The sequence below is a fragment of the Leuciscus leuciscus genome (assembly GCF_965113295.1).
Source record: "Leuciscus leuciscus genome assembly, chromosome: 4".
NCBI classification, from domain to species: domain Eukaryota; kingdom Metazoa; phylum Chordata; class Actinopteri; order Cypriniformes; family Leuciscidae; genus Leuciscus; species Leuciscus leuciscus.
The window spans coordinates 33,346,878-33,364,275 of record NC_138728.1 but is presented as its reverse complement, the minus strand read 5'-3'; the positions used below and the strand labels follow the sequence as shown (position 1 = coordinate 33,364,275).

Sequence of the window (17,398 nt, the reverse complement as noted above, 5' to 3'; positions counted from 1 at the left end):
CGAGTTTGCTCGTTGTACCACGACGTTGGACTAATTTCCTTAAACTTCTTTAAGCGCAAAGGAGCAACTGTGTCTAAAGTGCTGTAAAAAATAGAGTCAATAGTTTATGTTGCAACATCAAGTTCTTCTAAGCTATCTGGTATGCCGAGGAGTAGAAACATGATCAGGAAGATTATTTATAAAGCAATCTTTAGTGGTAGAAGTGATAGTTCTACCCTATTTGTAACAAGAAATCGGCTTTGCGGCCTTGGCTAAATGGAGTATACATGAGACTAGATAATGATCTGAGATGTCATTGCTCTGCTTCAGAATTTCAACGCCATCAACATCTATTCCATGTGACAATATTAGATCTAAATGATTAGGACAATGAGTAGGTCCTGACACGTGTTGTCTAACTCCAATAGAGTTTATAATGTCTTTTAATGCCAATCCCAATGCATCTTTTTCATTATCTACATGGATATTAAAATCACCAAATATTAGAACTAGAAAATCAGCAAATTCTTTGATAAAATCTGTATGGTGCCCTGGTGGCCTGTATACTGTAGCCAGCACAAATGTAAAGCGGGATTTATCACTTACACTAGATAACGTTACATAAAGCACCATCACTTCAAAAGTATTATTTGGATCTAGACTTGAGTAAAACTGAAGCAACACCTCCCCCTTTGCCTTTCACATGAGGCTCATGTTTATAACGGTAATCTTGGGGGGTGGACTAATTTAAAACAATGTAAATGTCTGGTTTTAGCCAGGTTTCTGTCAAACACAGCAAATCTAGGTTATGATCTGTAATCATATAATTTACAATAAGTGCTTTTGAAGAAAGGGATCGAATATTCAGCAACCCAAGTTTTATCATTTGTTCATCTGTATTATATATATATTTGTATTTATTTGTTGAACATCAATACAATTTTTACCCTTAAATGGGTAATTTAGTAATTTGGGGAACAGACACAGTCTCTATATGATGATATCTGGGTGAAATAGTCTCTATGTGTTGGGATTTATCTGACTTCTGTGACGCGAGACAGCTAGCAGACGGTTGGTTAATAATACCATCTCTTTTGAACAAGTCAGGTCTGAAGTCAGCTTCACTTTCTGTATATCTACCGCCTCAGTGGCAGGCAAGTATTTCAATTCAGTAGAAAAATCCCTCCTATTCATAACATAAGGATCACGTCCAACATATGCTGTGGTTTTCTGTTTATACAGTTCTAAACCAGCACAGTACGGACTTTCCTCGTCCATTTTCCATCCTGTCCATTATGCTTTTCACTTCCTGCCCTCCATCTGAATTTCGCATGTCATCAGAATCACGTGACTCCAAACAAGCTATTAAACACATTTCCTTCGTTTTTTATTTCATCATTTCATCGACTCCAACTATGAGGTTTTAATAATATTCAATAATTAATAAGTTAATTAATAAGTAATTAATAATTCACCCCATGAGAAACATAATTTTGTGAGTTTAATAAAGCAATGAGAAAATAAATGACAATTTTACATTCTTGATTTTGTACATTACAGAAAAATCATAAAACAAAACTGATATCATGAAAGTGGTTCATATCAAATGAAAGTAAATAAAAGAATACAAATAAAAGCACAAGCCAGGATGAACCCTATTTCTCACAAATCCCTTTTCTGCTGTAGGCGCATGAGAGATCATTCCAGTTCTGGAGAGGAACTGAAGGATACAGTTCAACACAATCCTCATTTCCACCTGCATTATTCGGCTCACCTGGGTACCAAAACCTGAATAACATGTATCAGTTTTGTTAATTATTCAGAACCCCAAAATTCACGAATCAACAATAAAGTAACAATAAAGTAGCAAAATAAGCTGGAGTAGAAATGAAAGTGCAGAAAAGTAAAATAGAGAAGAATAATATAATTTATTTATAGGAAGTTGATTTGCTTGTGATTGTTGAGGTCATGGAAGAGGTGTGTTTTCAGACACTTCCTGATGGTTGTGATGGATTTTTAAAACAAGAATAAAAATACTAAACTAATAAATATTCAGTGCTTTTTAGCACTTACCATTGACTGAGTGGTGAATTATCCACCCATTTCATACTGCCCTCCTGCTGTGCGCCATTCAGACCGATCCACACACTCTCCCCCGTGTTTAACCCCAGGTTTGTTTTCAGGAAAATAGAAGGTAGGTACCTCTGTAAGTTAATAAAAACAGGAATAAGTGTGATTCCTCTCATTCATTAACAAACCATTAAAACAAACTCACCTGCTTCACTTCAGTGTTGAGAATGATCAGATCACCACCACGATCCTTGCAGTACTGCCTGCTGCTAGACCAGCTCAACTGAGGGGTTATGAAAAACCAACCACACTGAGCTCCTAACAGGAATACACTTTTTAAAAACGGTATTCATAAAAGAAGGAAAGTAGGTACTTACACAAAAACAGAACTGTACTAACCTTTTACATAAGTTTTATTTAGTTCATCAGTCAGAGATGTGACTTTGCTTTCTAACTCCAGGTTCTTCTGACTCGAAGAGTTCAAACTGTTCTGTAACTGGCTTTTCTCAGCAGTGAGGTTATTGACTCTGGTCTCCAGCTCCAGTTTCTTCTGATTCGAAGAGTTCAAACTGTTCTGTAACTGGTTTTTCTCAGCAGTGAGGTTATTGACTCTGGTCTCCAGCTCCAGTTTCTTCTGACTCAAAGAGTCAACGCTTCTCTGTAACTGGCTTTTCTCAGCAGTGAGGTTATTGACTCTGGTCTCCAGCTCCAGGTTCTTCTGACTCGAAGAGTTCAAACTGTTCTGTAACTGGCTTTTCTCAGCAGTGAGGTTATTGACTCTGGTTTCCAGCTGCAGGTTCTTCTGACTCGAAGAGTTCAAACTGTTCTGTAACTGGCTTTTCTCAGCAGTGAGGTTATTGACTCTGGTCTCCAGCTGCAGGTTCTTCTGACTTGAAGAGTTGAAGTTGTTCTGCAGTTGGGCTTTTTCAATCATTAGATTAGTGTTATTGCCCTTTAAGCTGTTGATAGTCTGATTGAACTCTTCAACTGTGTTCGTGTAACTCTTTAACAGGTCTCTCTCTGCTGTGATGTTGATGTTCTGCAGTAAGATGTAGGCCAGTAGAAGAGCACAAATGAGCCCAAGACACACTGTCATCAGCACCAAACACCAACTTCCTCCTGACAAACAGAGAGAGAAAACACACAAATATCAATTGAGAACAATTCACTCCAAACAATAAAATATAACTCCTAAAATCAACCTTTTTAAGTACTGAAAAGGTTTTTCAAAGAGTGTTCTTTTGAATGCTCTTTTATAATGACGATCATCTGAAATTAATACATGGTAAAAAATGCAAACAAGAACATATGCTGCAAAGAGAAAAAATAATTTTGTTAATCCATTTCATATTTAAACATTGTTCTTAGAGCACAATAATTGAAATTTTATGTAAGATTTCTCAGTTTCTCAAACATTAATGACACCATCTCTGCTTCAGAATAAACTTTACTTACTGCACTTTCGTGTTTTTCCTTCATCCTGATGGTGACCTTCAGGTTTGCCTTTAGTATCGCTGTTTTCAAATTTTACAAAATTGATGTTGGTTTCCATTTTTTGCACTTACAGTATGTGTTCACAGATGAGCTGTGGTCTTTAGAATAAGCACCGTTCATTTATATAGTGCTGACCTGCCCATTTTTGCGTAACCTGTGCAAAAGATTTAAATGAAACACGCCTTAAAGGGACACTTCACCCGTGGGAACATTGATCTTCATTGAAAGTGGGTCATATATGTAGTTGAAATGTTTTGAAATTTTCTAAATTGGTGCCTTTTTGACCGAGTTATTACAGAAAGTAACTTTAAGGCTCATTTGTATGGTAAACCACAACTCCCACAATGCAACACATTTGCACAGCTCCACAAGCCACTCCCACTAATCCAGAACACCGCCTATGCGAAACCCGCCTATCAGAGAAAGCACTAGGCTAGCTAACGTTACCGCTTGAGTTTGAAATTCATTGGCGATCTCATTTTTGAAATATTCCTTGTTACTATTTATTTGGAAATGGTGAACTATTGCATGGTACCGGGATGTTCAGCCAAATCAAGGAAAGGGCAAAAAGTAAGTTTTCATGCCCTACCGAGAGATGTGGAGCGATGCAAACAGTGACTTGTTTAGTTAGTCTTGTTTAAATTTCTTGTCTACTCATGACAAAATTCTTACATTTGTGAATAAAAAAATACTTATTCAATTCTTTATGTCTACACTACAGTTCTTCGTTACAAACTTGAGAGTAAATTGATTTAGAAATAAACTTTGCCATTTAGTCTTGCACAATATGACAGCAAAACAGTGGTTACGCTTAAATTTTTTTTCAATATATTGTTATAAGACAACAGGTGGTTAATAGTTCCAGTGTTCCACTTATGTTTATCATTTAATAGTCCAAATTATTATCAAACATAAATTTGGAGAAACACTATTAGGACAACAGAAAAGTGAATGTAAAAAATTTATTGTAATATTTATAACAACAAAAAATATAAATATGAACAAAAGTTATAATTCCTCCTGAGCGTCCTCAACTTCTTGGTGCCCGCAGTACTGGCCATCTGGAGCTGGATATTTTAGTCGAATTGCCTGCACGACACAAGCGGGTAGAACGACACGACGTCCTCTACCCAATCTCTCGCCTTGCAGGACCCATTCGAGAAAGTGTCGGTAGGCTGTTAGGCGATATTGTCTACAAGACATTGAGGACACAGTTAGCGATGTATGGTATTTACGTGCCACAGTAGTAAACAATGCAACAGTAAGCTTTTTGTGCATTAAAAAATGTACTGCACAAACAGTTTACAGTTGACGTTACGTATTAACCGGGAATCACTTCGTGATAATAATGCTTGAAGAAATTGTGTACATTTCACGAAATGAATAATAAATAAAATTGAAACACTTACTTTACAGTTAGACGTCCATTTGTCCCTGCAGGCTTCGGCTGGCGTTTCCAGTTTATCTTCGGAATTCTGAAATATGTCTCCAGGACGCCTCTGTCCATATGCGGGGCGAAACTAGGATGGTTCACAACGCAAACATCCGTGTCCTTGTCTGCCTCAGACATTTCTTCGAGGAGAAATTGGCATCTTTGAAATTCTTGGCAGCAGACGGACTCTAGCTCTGTGTCCGTAGGCGCACAACGAGAGCACAGGCACCACCAGTCCGCAGCAGCTCGAGCACGCCCGGGCTCCTCGGACGCGACAGGCAGGTCTCCGGCCTCGGCTGCAGCCGCCGCCTCCTGTTCCTCCATCAGCCTCAGCTGCTCTGCGCTATATTGCGGCTCGTATAGATAGCCACGAACATCTGTTTCGAGCAACAGACTTTGAAAATCCTCTTCTTCCATATCATGAGTTGTTCCTCCAGCCATTCTCGTAAATCTGACTCCATAAGCGCTTGTTAGCTTAGCTACATAGCTTCCAAAAAAGATGGCGGATTTTCATTTTCGTTTCTGTAAGTTTAGTCCCACCCACTGATCTATAATAGGCCTGTAGGGTGAGTGGGTCCCACCCCCTGGAATAATAATAAGCTAGTGTTTGTAGTCTATACACTTTTCAATGAATTTTGACTTCCTGCTTATTGTGACGCAAAATGACGATTTTTACGTCATAATAAGCAGGAAGTAAAACACTAAAATCCTTATTTCTCCCATCTCAGGCAAAAATAAAGGAAAAATCCATGATCATTATAATATATGACTGGGTTTCTAACAATACAAAGCTAAATGATAATGGGTGAAGTGTCCCTTTAAGACCTTGATTACTTGGAATCTGCTATGATGCTGTTTAATTAGATTTTTTTTTTTCTGATCTATAGCTAATAATAATATTATATATCATACACTACAGTTGTGTGTTGTGGTAGTAAATTAAGCACGATCTGCTGTGATGTCATGTTGCATTTTGAGAGCTGGTGCTGACTGAAGTGTACGGTACGGCTGACTGTCTGTACCCTGTCCCAAATTGAACCCTTAAGCCCTCATGGTCTTCTTCCGAGTTCACACTTTCGTGACGTAATGCCGCTTTGACTGTCTGCTGTAGAGCTTGTGGGCTCTGTAAAAGTGCGTATCGAGGGCACATATTGGCTGCTAAGGGGGCGTTTGCCAGCACTCTTCTGAAACCTAGAATTAAAAATCGACACCCAGCAGTCTTGTGGACTTAACAGACACACATGCACAACAGCCATTGTAAGTCCACAAGACCACGTGAAGTGTACTATTTGGGACATGGTCTACATATAGGCAGACTTCCTCCCTTGATCAAAATCAGGGATTCGAGGGTCTGCCCATATAAACTTTGGCAAAAGCAATGGGGATTCTCCCGAGGGGAAGTGTTTATAGGGAAGTTTTTGTGTGTAAATTTAAAGTGAAGTGTAAAGTGGCCCTAGACTTCCTAAAATCTGTCCAAAAATCTGTGCCATTTTCTCAGTGTCAGAGGGATGAAAAAAATCTGAACAACATGATCGGATTAAATCGTTATTATTTTGTTCAAATATATTATTTTTGCATTTAGTATTGACCTATAGATGACCTTTAGACCTACATAAGATATTTACATATAAGTACAACTTGCACCAATCATCCTGTTCAAAAGTCTCCAGCTCTAAATGCATCATGTGTTGCCATCTTGAACCTATAGTGAATGTTTGCAGCTTTTGTAATAGTTGTGTTTGAGTCCCTCAATTGTCCTCAGTGTGAAAAGATGTATCACAGGGTTTGTAGAGCAGTATTTAATGACCTTTAGCAGCACGGCCAATGAGCAACTGAAAATGCTTTTCGGCAAACTGTGCAGTTTGTCTTATAAAAATCATCAGTTACTGGATAGATAAAAAAAAAAAATTCTATTCTATTTTTCTATTCAGTTATATTTGTGCTGTGTCCCAATTCAAAGGCCTTCGAAGGCAGCAATCAAAGGCTGATTGCGTCACCATATTTTGTCTTCAGTTGAGGCATAAGATAAAAAATCAGACAAGTGATATCTGATGAACTTATAAATATTTTAGGGGGCAGATTTACTAAACAGGGCAAATTAGCATGAGAGAGCAATTCCAAAACAGCGCCGATGGGAGTGAAAATGCTCTGCTCGTGATCTACTGACGACAGGCCCAGATTAATACAGTGTAGTGCCCTAGGGAGACCACATTTTAAGTGCAGAACAACTTTTTCTAGACTTTGTGCTACCGCCTTTGCTCACAACATTAGCTGCTGCTTGAGTCGTATCGGTTGAGGTATTAGTTTCGCTGCTAGTGCCTTCTGCTGGTGATGCCGATCGATGTCTCTGTCTTTTCTTAATTTCGAAGAAAAAATTTGATATTGTTGGAACTTTTTGAAGGGTGGCTATGTGTCGTGATATTTTCATTGGCGGGCTCGACTCTGACTGGGGGGAGGGGGCAAATACACTGTGACCCGACCCAATCGCAATTCTTTATATGCATATATTTTATATTCTCTCAGAATATTTTGTATCATTAAGGGGCCGTACACATATCGCGTCTAAAAACGCGTGGAAAGCGCGGCTGTGCCGCTGTCTCCTTCTTTCCAAATCGCTTGCGCTCCCATGGCGTCTATCATTGCTATGAAACCATGAACTGCGCACTCCACACACTGTTGACTGAGCTTTCAATGTTGTTACGGAAAGGGTGAAGCTGATTGGTCGGTTCTTGTCACATGACCTGCGCTTGCGGCATTCTGAAAAGTTTAGATTTTTTCATCTCGCTGCGCCTAGAAAAAACGAGCGTGTCGCACCGTGTTGCTTCCATTATGAGCGCGCATGCCGCACGCCTGCATTTGAAATAACGAACTTGAGCGCACAAAAGACGCGATATGTTCACGGCCTCTTACTGTTCATTTTGCATCTGCATCTCTTCCAGCAAAATAATATATATACAAAACATGAAAACTATTTTAAAGGTTTAGCCATTGTCTTAATCATTTGGTGCCCCCCTATTGGCTGGTGCCAATCACTTTCTGACAGGACTTTTACGGGCTTTTCCCAAATCAAGGAAGTGACCTCGACGTCCGGGTTAGCGGTAGCATAAGCCATCAGGCAACTGTTATTTAAATAGTGTTTGGCTCGAGGTCATGGTGCAAAGGACCCTAGGTTGAAATTACTCCGAACCATCCCTTTAAGGATCGTGCATGTGACATCATTCCCAGGGAAAGAGCGGAAAGAACTGATCCTGAAATAATCGAATTTCGAATCATCACATTTTACAAAATAGATGTTAGATTCCATTTTTTGCACTTACTTACAGTTACAGTATGTGTTCACAGATGAGCTGTGGTCTTTAGAATGAGCACTGTTCATTTATACCTGCCCATTTTTGCAGAACCTGTGCAAAAGGTTTAAATGAAACAACGTCTTAAGACCTTGATTACTTGATTACGCTTTGACTGTCTGCTGTAGAGCTCGTGGGCTCTGTAAAAGTGTGCATCGAGGGCACATATTGGCTGCTAAGGGGTGTTTGCCAGCACTCTTCTGAAACCTAGAATTAAAAATCGACACCCAGCAGTCTTGACACGCATACACGGCCATTGTAAGTCCACAAGACCGCAAGAGCACGTGAAGTGTACCATTTGGGACATGGTCTACATATGGGCAGACTTGCTCCCTTGATCAAAATCAAGGAGTCGAGGGTCTGCCCATAAACTTTGGCAATAGCAATTGGGATTCTCCCAAGGGGAAGTGTTTATAGGGAAGTTTTTGTGTGTGAATTTGTAAAAGTGAAGTGTAAAGTGGCCCTAGACTTCCTAGACTCATGTAGATTTTACCATGATTGTGATGATAACTAGAATGGCAAAAAAAAAAAAAATTCCGTCATGACCCAAATGGACACAAACAGCCTAAAATAGGCCTGACTGGACCTTTGAATCTATTACAATTAACTGGAAAGGGGGTGAATAATTCGCATTTGCATTTGTGGCGTTCAGGGACAGGGAGGATGACAGAAACAGAGACTGTGGGATGTATCACAGTTATAGAGCAGTATTTAATAACCTTTAGCAGCACAGCCAATGAGCAACTGAAAATGCTTTTTGGCAAACTGTGCGGTTTGTCTTATAAAAATCATCAGTAACTGGATAGATTTTTATTTTTTTCCTATTCAGCCCTATATTTGTGCTGTGTCCCAATTCAAAGGCTTCATCCTTCGAAAGCAGCATTCGAAAGCAGCATGCCTATATATATAGCCTATAATTGCGCAGCTCCCCGTCAATGATCTAGCGCCGCCCGTACATCCATGATTATTATACATAGAATTCCACAAATCTTATGTATGTGTGAGTTGTGCACAAGGATACAGTGGGCTCAATGGCTTGTTTCTTCCTTGCAAACTGGGGATGGAGGTGTGGAAGGTCACTGGAATTTGTGAAAATGTCAACTGTTTAGCTATTTAAGATGTATTTACTACTTTAGTAGCCTACATACTTATTTAATGTGGCAAAAGTATTGCAGGACAGGAATAAAGAAAATATGAAACGGTCTTTGGCACCTCAACTATCTAACTTTCACATTATGTTCCACTCAAATGTTGTATTTGTTTCCATCTGCAAATTGCTTTGTGTATCATATCTAATAAACCAATACAATTTAAATGTTTAAATTAACATTTATAGTCACACCATTGTAGCCATTTTGCATGCAGTAGGCTAAGGTAAGTAGCGATAGTTCATTCTAAGTTTACTCAAGTGGAAGAATGTGACTAAGACTTAGCACTATGCATTATATTTTGAAAAAGAAGTCGATTATCTTAATATCAAAACCTAAAATTTTCTCTGGACTCAATGATACAGTAAATACATGTCTGACTGTTGGAACGAACCAAAAAAACTAGAAAATCGCATTCATGACGATTTATGGTGATTTTATTTCCGTTAGACCTTTGCCTCCATTGACGCTGATGCATTAAAGAGGAGGGGCTCCCAGGGGGGTAATTGAGCTCTCGAATTCCATACCACCCCCGGGGGCCGCCATTGGCTAACAAGCCATCACCTGTTACCATTCCATTGACTCCCATTCATTTTGACGTCACTTTGACAGCGAATAACTCTACATCTGAGGCGTTTAAAGACTCCATTTGTCCATTGTTTTTTTCTAAAGAAACACGACAATGTATAAAAGGCGTTATGGCCCCGTAGAAGCAGTTTTTGTAAAAATAGACTAACGATTGCGTCATAACCACGCGACTCTCTGGAAATTACCGTATAGACAGGAGGAGAAGCTCGCAGTCAATCGGGGGGACGTTGAGGCATAAAGTCCGATAAAGTCAAGGGAGAAGCCCATAGAGAGTCATAAAGTTGCTCCTGCTCCTAGCTCATGGACAGCTCCTACTCACGCTCTCCGTCTCTGCAAGTTTCGGAAGGGAATGATTCAGATTTCGCTTGGCACAACTACTAGAAGACTTACAACTGTCAGACGGGTTGCTCACGTCACATCTACGTCGTCAAGCTCAGTTTGAGTCTGCGGAAGTACGCTCAGCCATCAGGAAGTGAGTGCTTCTAATTTGCTTCACTTTTCTCCGTTGAAACCTATGGGGTCGCTGTGTCCAGTTTATATACTGTCTGTGGGGGCTCCCCTGTTCCAAGATGGTGGCTCTATTGACGCATTCGTTCCAATGAACTGCCGTAGCCAAGGCGACATCTAGTGTATATATCTATGGCTACAGGCCTGTCGCATCTTACAATTCTGCGTTGTTACAATGTTGCGAGCACGTATAGCGACGTTGCCATAGCAGAAATGCAACGTGCCACAGACGTTGCCACAACGTAAATGTGTTTGCTGGGTAGTGACATGAGAACGAGAAAAGATCGAAACAGGATCAATACCATTACCTTCCAAAGGATCCTATTGCTAGGATTTTTTTTTTTATAATGTGAATGTCTCAGCAGTGCATTATTTGTTAGTATTAGGTTCACTGTGGATTATTTGGTAATTCAGTTGCAATTTCGACGCAGGCTTTGCCAACAGACTTTTACGATATGGATCTGCCAGCAACACCACAAACATGTAAGTAACCATGTTTATTCTAATTCTAAAGCTATCAACAGACTGTCTTTCATCTGCTCAATGCTCATCACTGCAACCTTTCTTGTGATGGAATGTTTAGATATAATGCTTTAAATACGATTCGTTAATCTTGATAGCTGTAATAGTAAAAACATAGTAAAGATTTTTTAAAGTAAAGAAACATAGAGATTTACACATGTAATGCTAGCTATTTCATTTGCAAACATGTCAGCCAATCAGAGCAGTGGGTGTTTACACTATAGTCTCACACAGTCACGCCCTTTCACACAGAGCGTTAAAATCAGAGTAGTGATGGGCGATACTTCAAATTTCGGTATCGATCCGATACCAAGTAAATACAGGGCCAGTATCGCCGATATCGATACCGATACCAATACTTTTTCATTTTAAAAGCATGCACTTGAACTTGTATGCACTTTCCTGTGCTAGAGCAGTGTGTTATGATTTATGAGGTGAATGCATCATTAATATGCTAAATCTGAATACGTTTTCATGACTACTAGGCCTAAATATTTTGTGATTTGTGCTCTCAACTCGCCTGTAATTAGTCAGTGACTTTTACAAAACTACCCTAATTATAGTACTAGCCTACTACTAGCCTACTGTTCAAAAGTTTGGGGTCTGTAAGATTTTAAATTCTCTTCTGCATTTATTTGATCAAAAATACAGTAAAAACTGTAATATTACAATTTAACATAGGCTATCTGTTTTCTATGCCATAGTAAACTGTAATTTATTCATGTGATCAAAGCTGAATTTTCGGCATCATTACTCCAGTCATGATGATATTTAATTTTAATATGCTGATTTGCTGCTCAGGAAACATTTCTTATTATTATCAATGTTGAAAACAGTTTCATATTTTTCTGGAAACCATGATACATTTTATGCAGAATTATTTGATGAACAAAGTTGAAAGAACAGCATTTATATGAAGAAGATTTTTTTTTAACAGTGTAAAACCCTTGACTGTCACTTTTGATCAATTTAATGCATCGATCCTTGTTGAATAAAAATATTAATTTCATTAAAAAAATCTTACTGACGTCAACATTTTGAACCGTTATGTACACTTTTGGTTTGTTTATTGCGAAATAATTCCCGATTGTTTCTCTGTCATCTAAGCAAGGCTTCGTTTCCCAAACGCACTGGGCCTGTGAGCTCAGCGAAGCACCAGCATCGAACTAACAGAGAGCCTGTGATTGATTGGTTTCGTCTTGTATCCAGATGACTAGGAGAAAAAGTTCTATCCTACACAATTATCCGCTATAACATTCGCTTCTTTTTCCACTTAGAAGCTTATTTTACGCACTGAATTGCGTGCTAAATTAATAAAAAATTACTGGTAAAAAAACACAGGATCGATCCTTTTCGATACCACGTCAGTATCGAAGTATCGATACTTCAGGATCGATCCGCCCATCACTAAATCAGAGGCTACGAGTATGGAGTCAATATAGGGCCATATATATCTGCAAAATAAAACAATGTTTTGCAAACAAAAAAAATGTTTTGCAAAAAAAAAAATGTTTAGCAAAGTAAAACTTCAGCAGCATTGACTTTGCAACACATATTTCCCTTTCCCTTTAAAGGAGAACTCTGTAACTCTAGCGAACTCTAGTCACTTCTTCGCTGATTTTCCCTTTTGTTGTCGCATGTTTTCCCCACGAGCTCCCCCTACAGCTGTGGGGGGGCGTATATTTCACAACACAGTCGTAAAAAACTCACTTGCGGCGGCCTCCTCCCCCTCTCTACCGCTGCTCATGTGCGTTTGTTTTGATCGGAGCAAGCCAACTGTATCGTGTGGAGCTATGTCTACCGAGGTGGGTCATCTGGTAATACATCATACATGCGTGTGTGTTTATGTCGAATTGCCGTAAAGCAATTTGTGTTTCGCGCTCGTTCTCTTCTCGTTCTCGGTTCTCACGAGACTTCCAATTTCACTTTGCCGGGACGGCAGTGCGCAAGTTGCAAGGTTGGTTTTCCGCCTGGGAACGCTGGGGGGAGCGGGGAAAGTCACCAATATCACCAGAACAGGTTGTTTAACCATCCAAATGATTTCTAGACAGTTTTATTAAGTTAAAAAAGTTACCAAGTGCCTCTGCGGCGCAAGCTTTCCTTTGCGCTTCATTTTTCTTTGCGCCTCGCTTTGTGTCCCTGATTTGACGTGGGGGGAGGGGTCAAGAGGTTGGGGTGTGTACAAGGGACGAAGGCGCGTCCCTCTCGTAACGTCATCAGCGCGAGCCCCAGACCGACTGGATCGATCGAAATGGCGGAGCAGAGACATGTGAGGCTGCGTTCCAGTCCACTCTTAGACACGCACTTGCGAACTTCCCTAAGCACTTCCCCTTGGGGGAATCCCTGCCGCCATTTTGAAGTGCGTTCCACTTCGTGAAGTGGACGAGGGAAGTTTATATGGACAGACCCTCGTTCCCTCGATTTTGACCGAGGGAGCGAGTCTGCTTCAATGTACACTTCAGGCACCTATATGTCCCACAATGCAGTACGATTGTGACGTCACCACATATCTCATCTAATCACCACCACAACAGACAACTCTATGATATATTAATAATATATATTTTTTATTTAAAACAACCCAAACACACCTATAAACATTTGGATGCTGCATTAAACAAATTCTTAAAGGGAAACAAAATGTAAATAATAAATCAACTCCACAGCTGATTCCAAGTGATCAAGGGCTTAGGACGTTCCATTTCAGCCCATTGCAGTTTCCGCCAGTAGTGAGCACTCGCAATGACGTACATCCGAGTGAACGAGACGGAGGGAAGTTAGCGAGTGAAGGGCATGACAATTTTGGACTGGAACGCAGCCCGGGTGATGGATCACAGGTATGTATTATTGACAATAATAGTCTGGGGCTCGCGCTGATGACGTTACGAGAGGGACGCGCCTTCGTCCCTTGTACACACCCCAACCTCTTGACCCCTCCCCCCACGTCAAATCAGGGACACAAAGCGAGGCGCAAAGAAAAATGAAGCGCAAAGGAAAGCTTGCGCCGCAGAGGCACGGATGACTGAAACGCGGATTTAAAGGAGCGGCGCAAAGGGAAATATGTGTTGCAAAGTCAATGCTGCTGAAGTTTTACTTTGCTAAACTTTATTTTTTCTCTCAGTGGTTAACTTTTCTTTTGCAATAATTTTTTTTTTACTTGCAAAAAAGCAAAAAAAATTCTCAATACTCTTATTTTTATTTGCAAAACATTTTTTTTTTGCAAAACATTTTTTTTGTTTGCAAAACATTGTTTTATTTTGCAGATATATATGGCCCTATATTGACTCCATATACGGGTGCTTTCACACCTGCCTCATTTAGTTCGGTTAAATCGCATTAGAGTTCGTTTTCCCCATTGGTGCAGTTCGTTTGGGCTGGTGTGAATGCGGCAATCACACTCGGGTGCGCACCAAAAGCGGACCAAACAAGCGTCTACAAACGAACTTCAAACTAGGTCTACAAACAAACTCTGGAGCAGTTTGTTTGTAGTGAGAACGTGATCCGACCTCGAACAGAACCAACTGCCAAAGAACTGAGCATTTTTGGACTAAACCAGTTGCCGTAGACAGCTGCACTGTGCATTATGGGATGAGGAGAAATGTTTGTGGACAGTTTGCACTTTAAGCATGGCAGCTCGCGGACAAACTTGGAGTTGTGAGGAGGTGCGGAGCCTGATAGAAATTATTATTAACATAATTATCGAGCCACATCCTCGCTTCATTCTCAAATATTATTGTTTGTCTAAAGTGCTGTAGACAAACTATTTAATAAAATATGACCAAGGATACAATCAGTCCACGCAGTCGTCTCGCCATAGTAAACAGCGGCGTGTTGTCTGCCCGATTTTCCACCTCTTTGTTTACTTCCGGGAGTTCTGTTGGAATTTTCCCGCACGTTAATTCTGACCAATTGAAGTGCCGTTATGGAAATGCGTTCAAGACACATCTGGCCAACGAGTGATGTGGATGTTGTCACGTGACTGCATTGTGGGGCCCGTTCTTCGTACGTTGCTTAAAACATCCGAGATCAAATGAGACATCCAAGATGATATCATCATCCTAATCATGATCTGGCTAATTAGGTTCTTCGAACACACCTGCTGGATATGATTAGTATAGCTGGATTGAGTTAGTGAGATAGTTGCGCGTTCATGCGCTGGTTTAAAAGGGGATATGTATCGATAGTAGAAACATTGATCAGCAACGCTGCTATTGGCTGCTCAGCGTGGTCAAAGGGCGGGCTCAGTTTTTCTCCTCAGCAGAGCAAGAACTAATAGTCGAAGTTTATTCAGAATTTTTATGTTTAATCAAAACGCCAGGGAACACCTCAAAGTCTGCAAAAGCCAGGAGAGAGGGCTGGTAAAAAGTAGCAGACAATTTAAATCTGTAAGAAGTGGCCATGTTAGATGTTTTTATCACTTATTAGCCTATATTTTTGTATTTTAATAATTGCATAATTACTTTGTTCATTGTAATGTCAGAGTCACCACACATGGGAACAAATAAAAGTGAAGTACAAAAATATTTTACATAATGGTAATTTTTAGTTATATTAAAGTCTCTTTTATAAAAGGCACTATTAAATAAATGGTTGTCTGATTATAAAAGCAACCAAGAAAAAAGATCTTAGTAGCCTACACCGTAAAATCATTTTTGCTGCATTAAATTAAGGCTGTATAGTCATTTCAACTGTTAAATCTTGAGTAATGATGAATTGCTTTGACTTGTGAAAGTGAAAACTTTGTGTAGTTCATTGTAATGACATTGTGTTTTCCTCTTTTGTGCACTTTTACATAATACACCAACACTTGTATCTGTTCCCAAGAAAGTGTTGGCTGAAATATGTGCAGTAAGTGGACATTTTCTAACTTTCCAAAGGAAAGAAAGTAGGTATAAGACTTTGTAATGTCCATTTGTTTCCATAGCACTGGGCAGCGAATAAACCCTCTCAGATAACTGTCATATGGAGGAACTAGCCTACCTGCAAGTGCATAAATAACTTTTACATAAATTACTTAATTTATACTTGTATACTTTATGGCTGCAATATAAGTTGCAGGATTCCACATCTACAGAAAGGTCTACAGAAGAGTCTGCACAGACAGAGGAGACATAGGCCTACAGGTGGGCAGTGTATAGACAACTTTTCTTTTTATTTGTTGCATGAGGCATGTGTCTAATATCTCTTGTTGCAGGCACTTGACCACTGGCTTTTCTTTAAGAACAATTGAAATAAAACTCAAGGAACTAAGCATATTTGTCTTTTATTAAACATTTAATGAAAAGTGTTTTTTGTTTGGCAATGTTGTGTAATATGGCACATGCAACAGTGTCACAGGCCCTGTCAAGTGTGCAACCCTCAGACTTTTCAGACACTGAAATCTTCCCTTTAGTTAGCCAAAGTTCATTTCATTGTGTGCCCTTGTCCTGGCTAGAGCTGCATTGTAACTGGTTTGGGTCAGGGAATGGGGTCATAAAACACCTGTCTGCAGACAGGAACATGTCATAATCACCTATGAAAAAAATGCAGTTCTGTTAGGATCAGCATAAGTGTATGTAATACAGTGAGCTTGATATTTAATTGTGGAACTTTCCTTACCACTTTCAAATAATGTGCATAAATGTGAATCTCTGAAAATTCTTAAGTCATGCACAGATCCTGGCCATTTTGCTTTCACATTTGTGATATGGAAGATTTAAGTCAACTGCCTTTTTTTTATTAGATATAATATTATTAATCTGGAATATTAAGAATCCCAATAGTAAGTGGGCTGCACATTTACATTGTGAACCCCCTTTCTGTTCACATAATCCCCTTCATTGAGGCCTTGATGGCAGCCTATGGTCTAGCTATATATGGTACCAATCACGTTAGTGAAGCCTGAGTGACATATCTGTAATCGGCATGGTCATGATTGCATGATCTTCATAAAAAATTATGATAGCCCAGCTAGAATTTTTTTGTTCTAAAAATGTTCTGAGAACATTATCTTAAAGTGTTCTAATAATGTTTTCAGCGGTTAGTTTTATTTTAGTTTAGTCTGGGAACATTTACCCAGAATGTTCTCGTAAAAGGTAGGATAACATTCTCTAAGAACACTCTAAAAATGTTTTGTGATGACCTTCTATAAAGGTTTAATCATAACATTTTTAGAACATTATCCCTTTACATTCTTATAAAGTTTTTAGTGGGAAGTTTTATTTTTGTTCCCAAAATGTTCTCTTAAACATAAAAAAAATTATTAGCTATAACATTGTTAAAACATACAATTTTATTAATCTCAAAAATAAAACATAAAAATCTAACTTATT

General features: G+C 39.3%; 1 protein-coding gene and 1 long non-coding RNA gene across 2 annotated transcripts in view; both read right to left on the bottom strand.

Moving 5' to 3' along the window:
* The window catches only part of LOC309497516, a 114,431-nt gene that overhangs the window by 50,572 nt on the left and 46,461 nt on the right, over positions 1 to 17,398 (bottom strand). The gene's annotated exons all lie outside the window — the stretch shown is intronic.
* LOC309497382 (uncharacterized protein) lies at positions 1,464 to 8,311 on the bottom strand. The gene is made up of 6 exons (XM_082167631.1): positions 8,293 to 8,311; positions 3,505 to 3,614; positions 2,449 to 3,168; positions 2,255 to 2,367; positions 2,053 to 2,183; positions 1,464 to 1,767 (listed from the first exon to the last, which is right to left on the bottom strand). The coding sequence occupies exons 2-6, from the start codon at positions 3,599 to 3,601 to the stop codon at positions 1,635 to 1,637; spliced, it is 1,194 nt and encodes a 397-aa protein (XP_082023757.1). The 5' UTR covers positions 3,602 to 3,614; positions 8,293 to 8,311; the 3' UTR covers positions 1,464 to 1,634.

Excerpts from the sequence above, each read along its gene's own strand:
- LOC309497382 (XM_082167631.1), bottom strand. The coding sequence starts at position 3,601 with ATGGAAACCAACATCAATTTTGTAAAATTTGAAAACAGCGATACTAAA. Across the intron at positions 2,368-2,448 it reads AAATAAAACTTATGTAAAAG|GAGCTCAGTGTGGTTGGTTT; the intron begins GTTAGTACAGTT and ends TATTCCTGTTAG. Across the intron at positions 2,184-2,254 it reads TCAACACTGAAGTGAAGCAG|AGGTACCTACCTTCTATTTT; the intron begins GTGAGTTTGTTT and ends ATTAACTTACAG.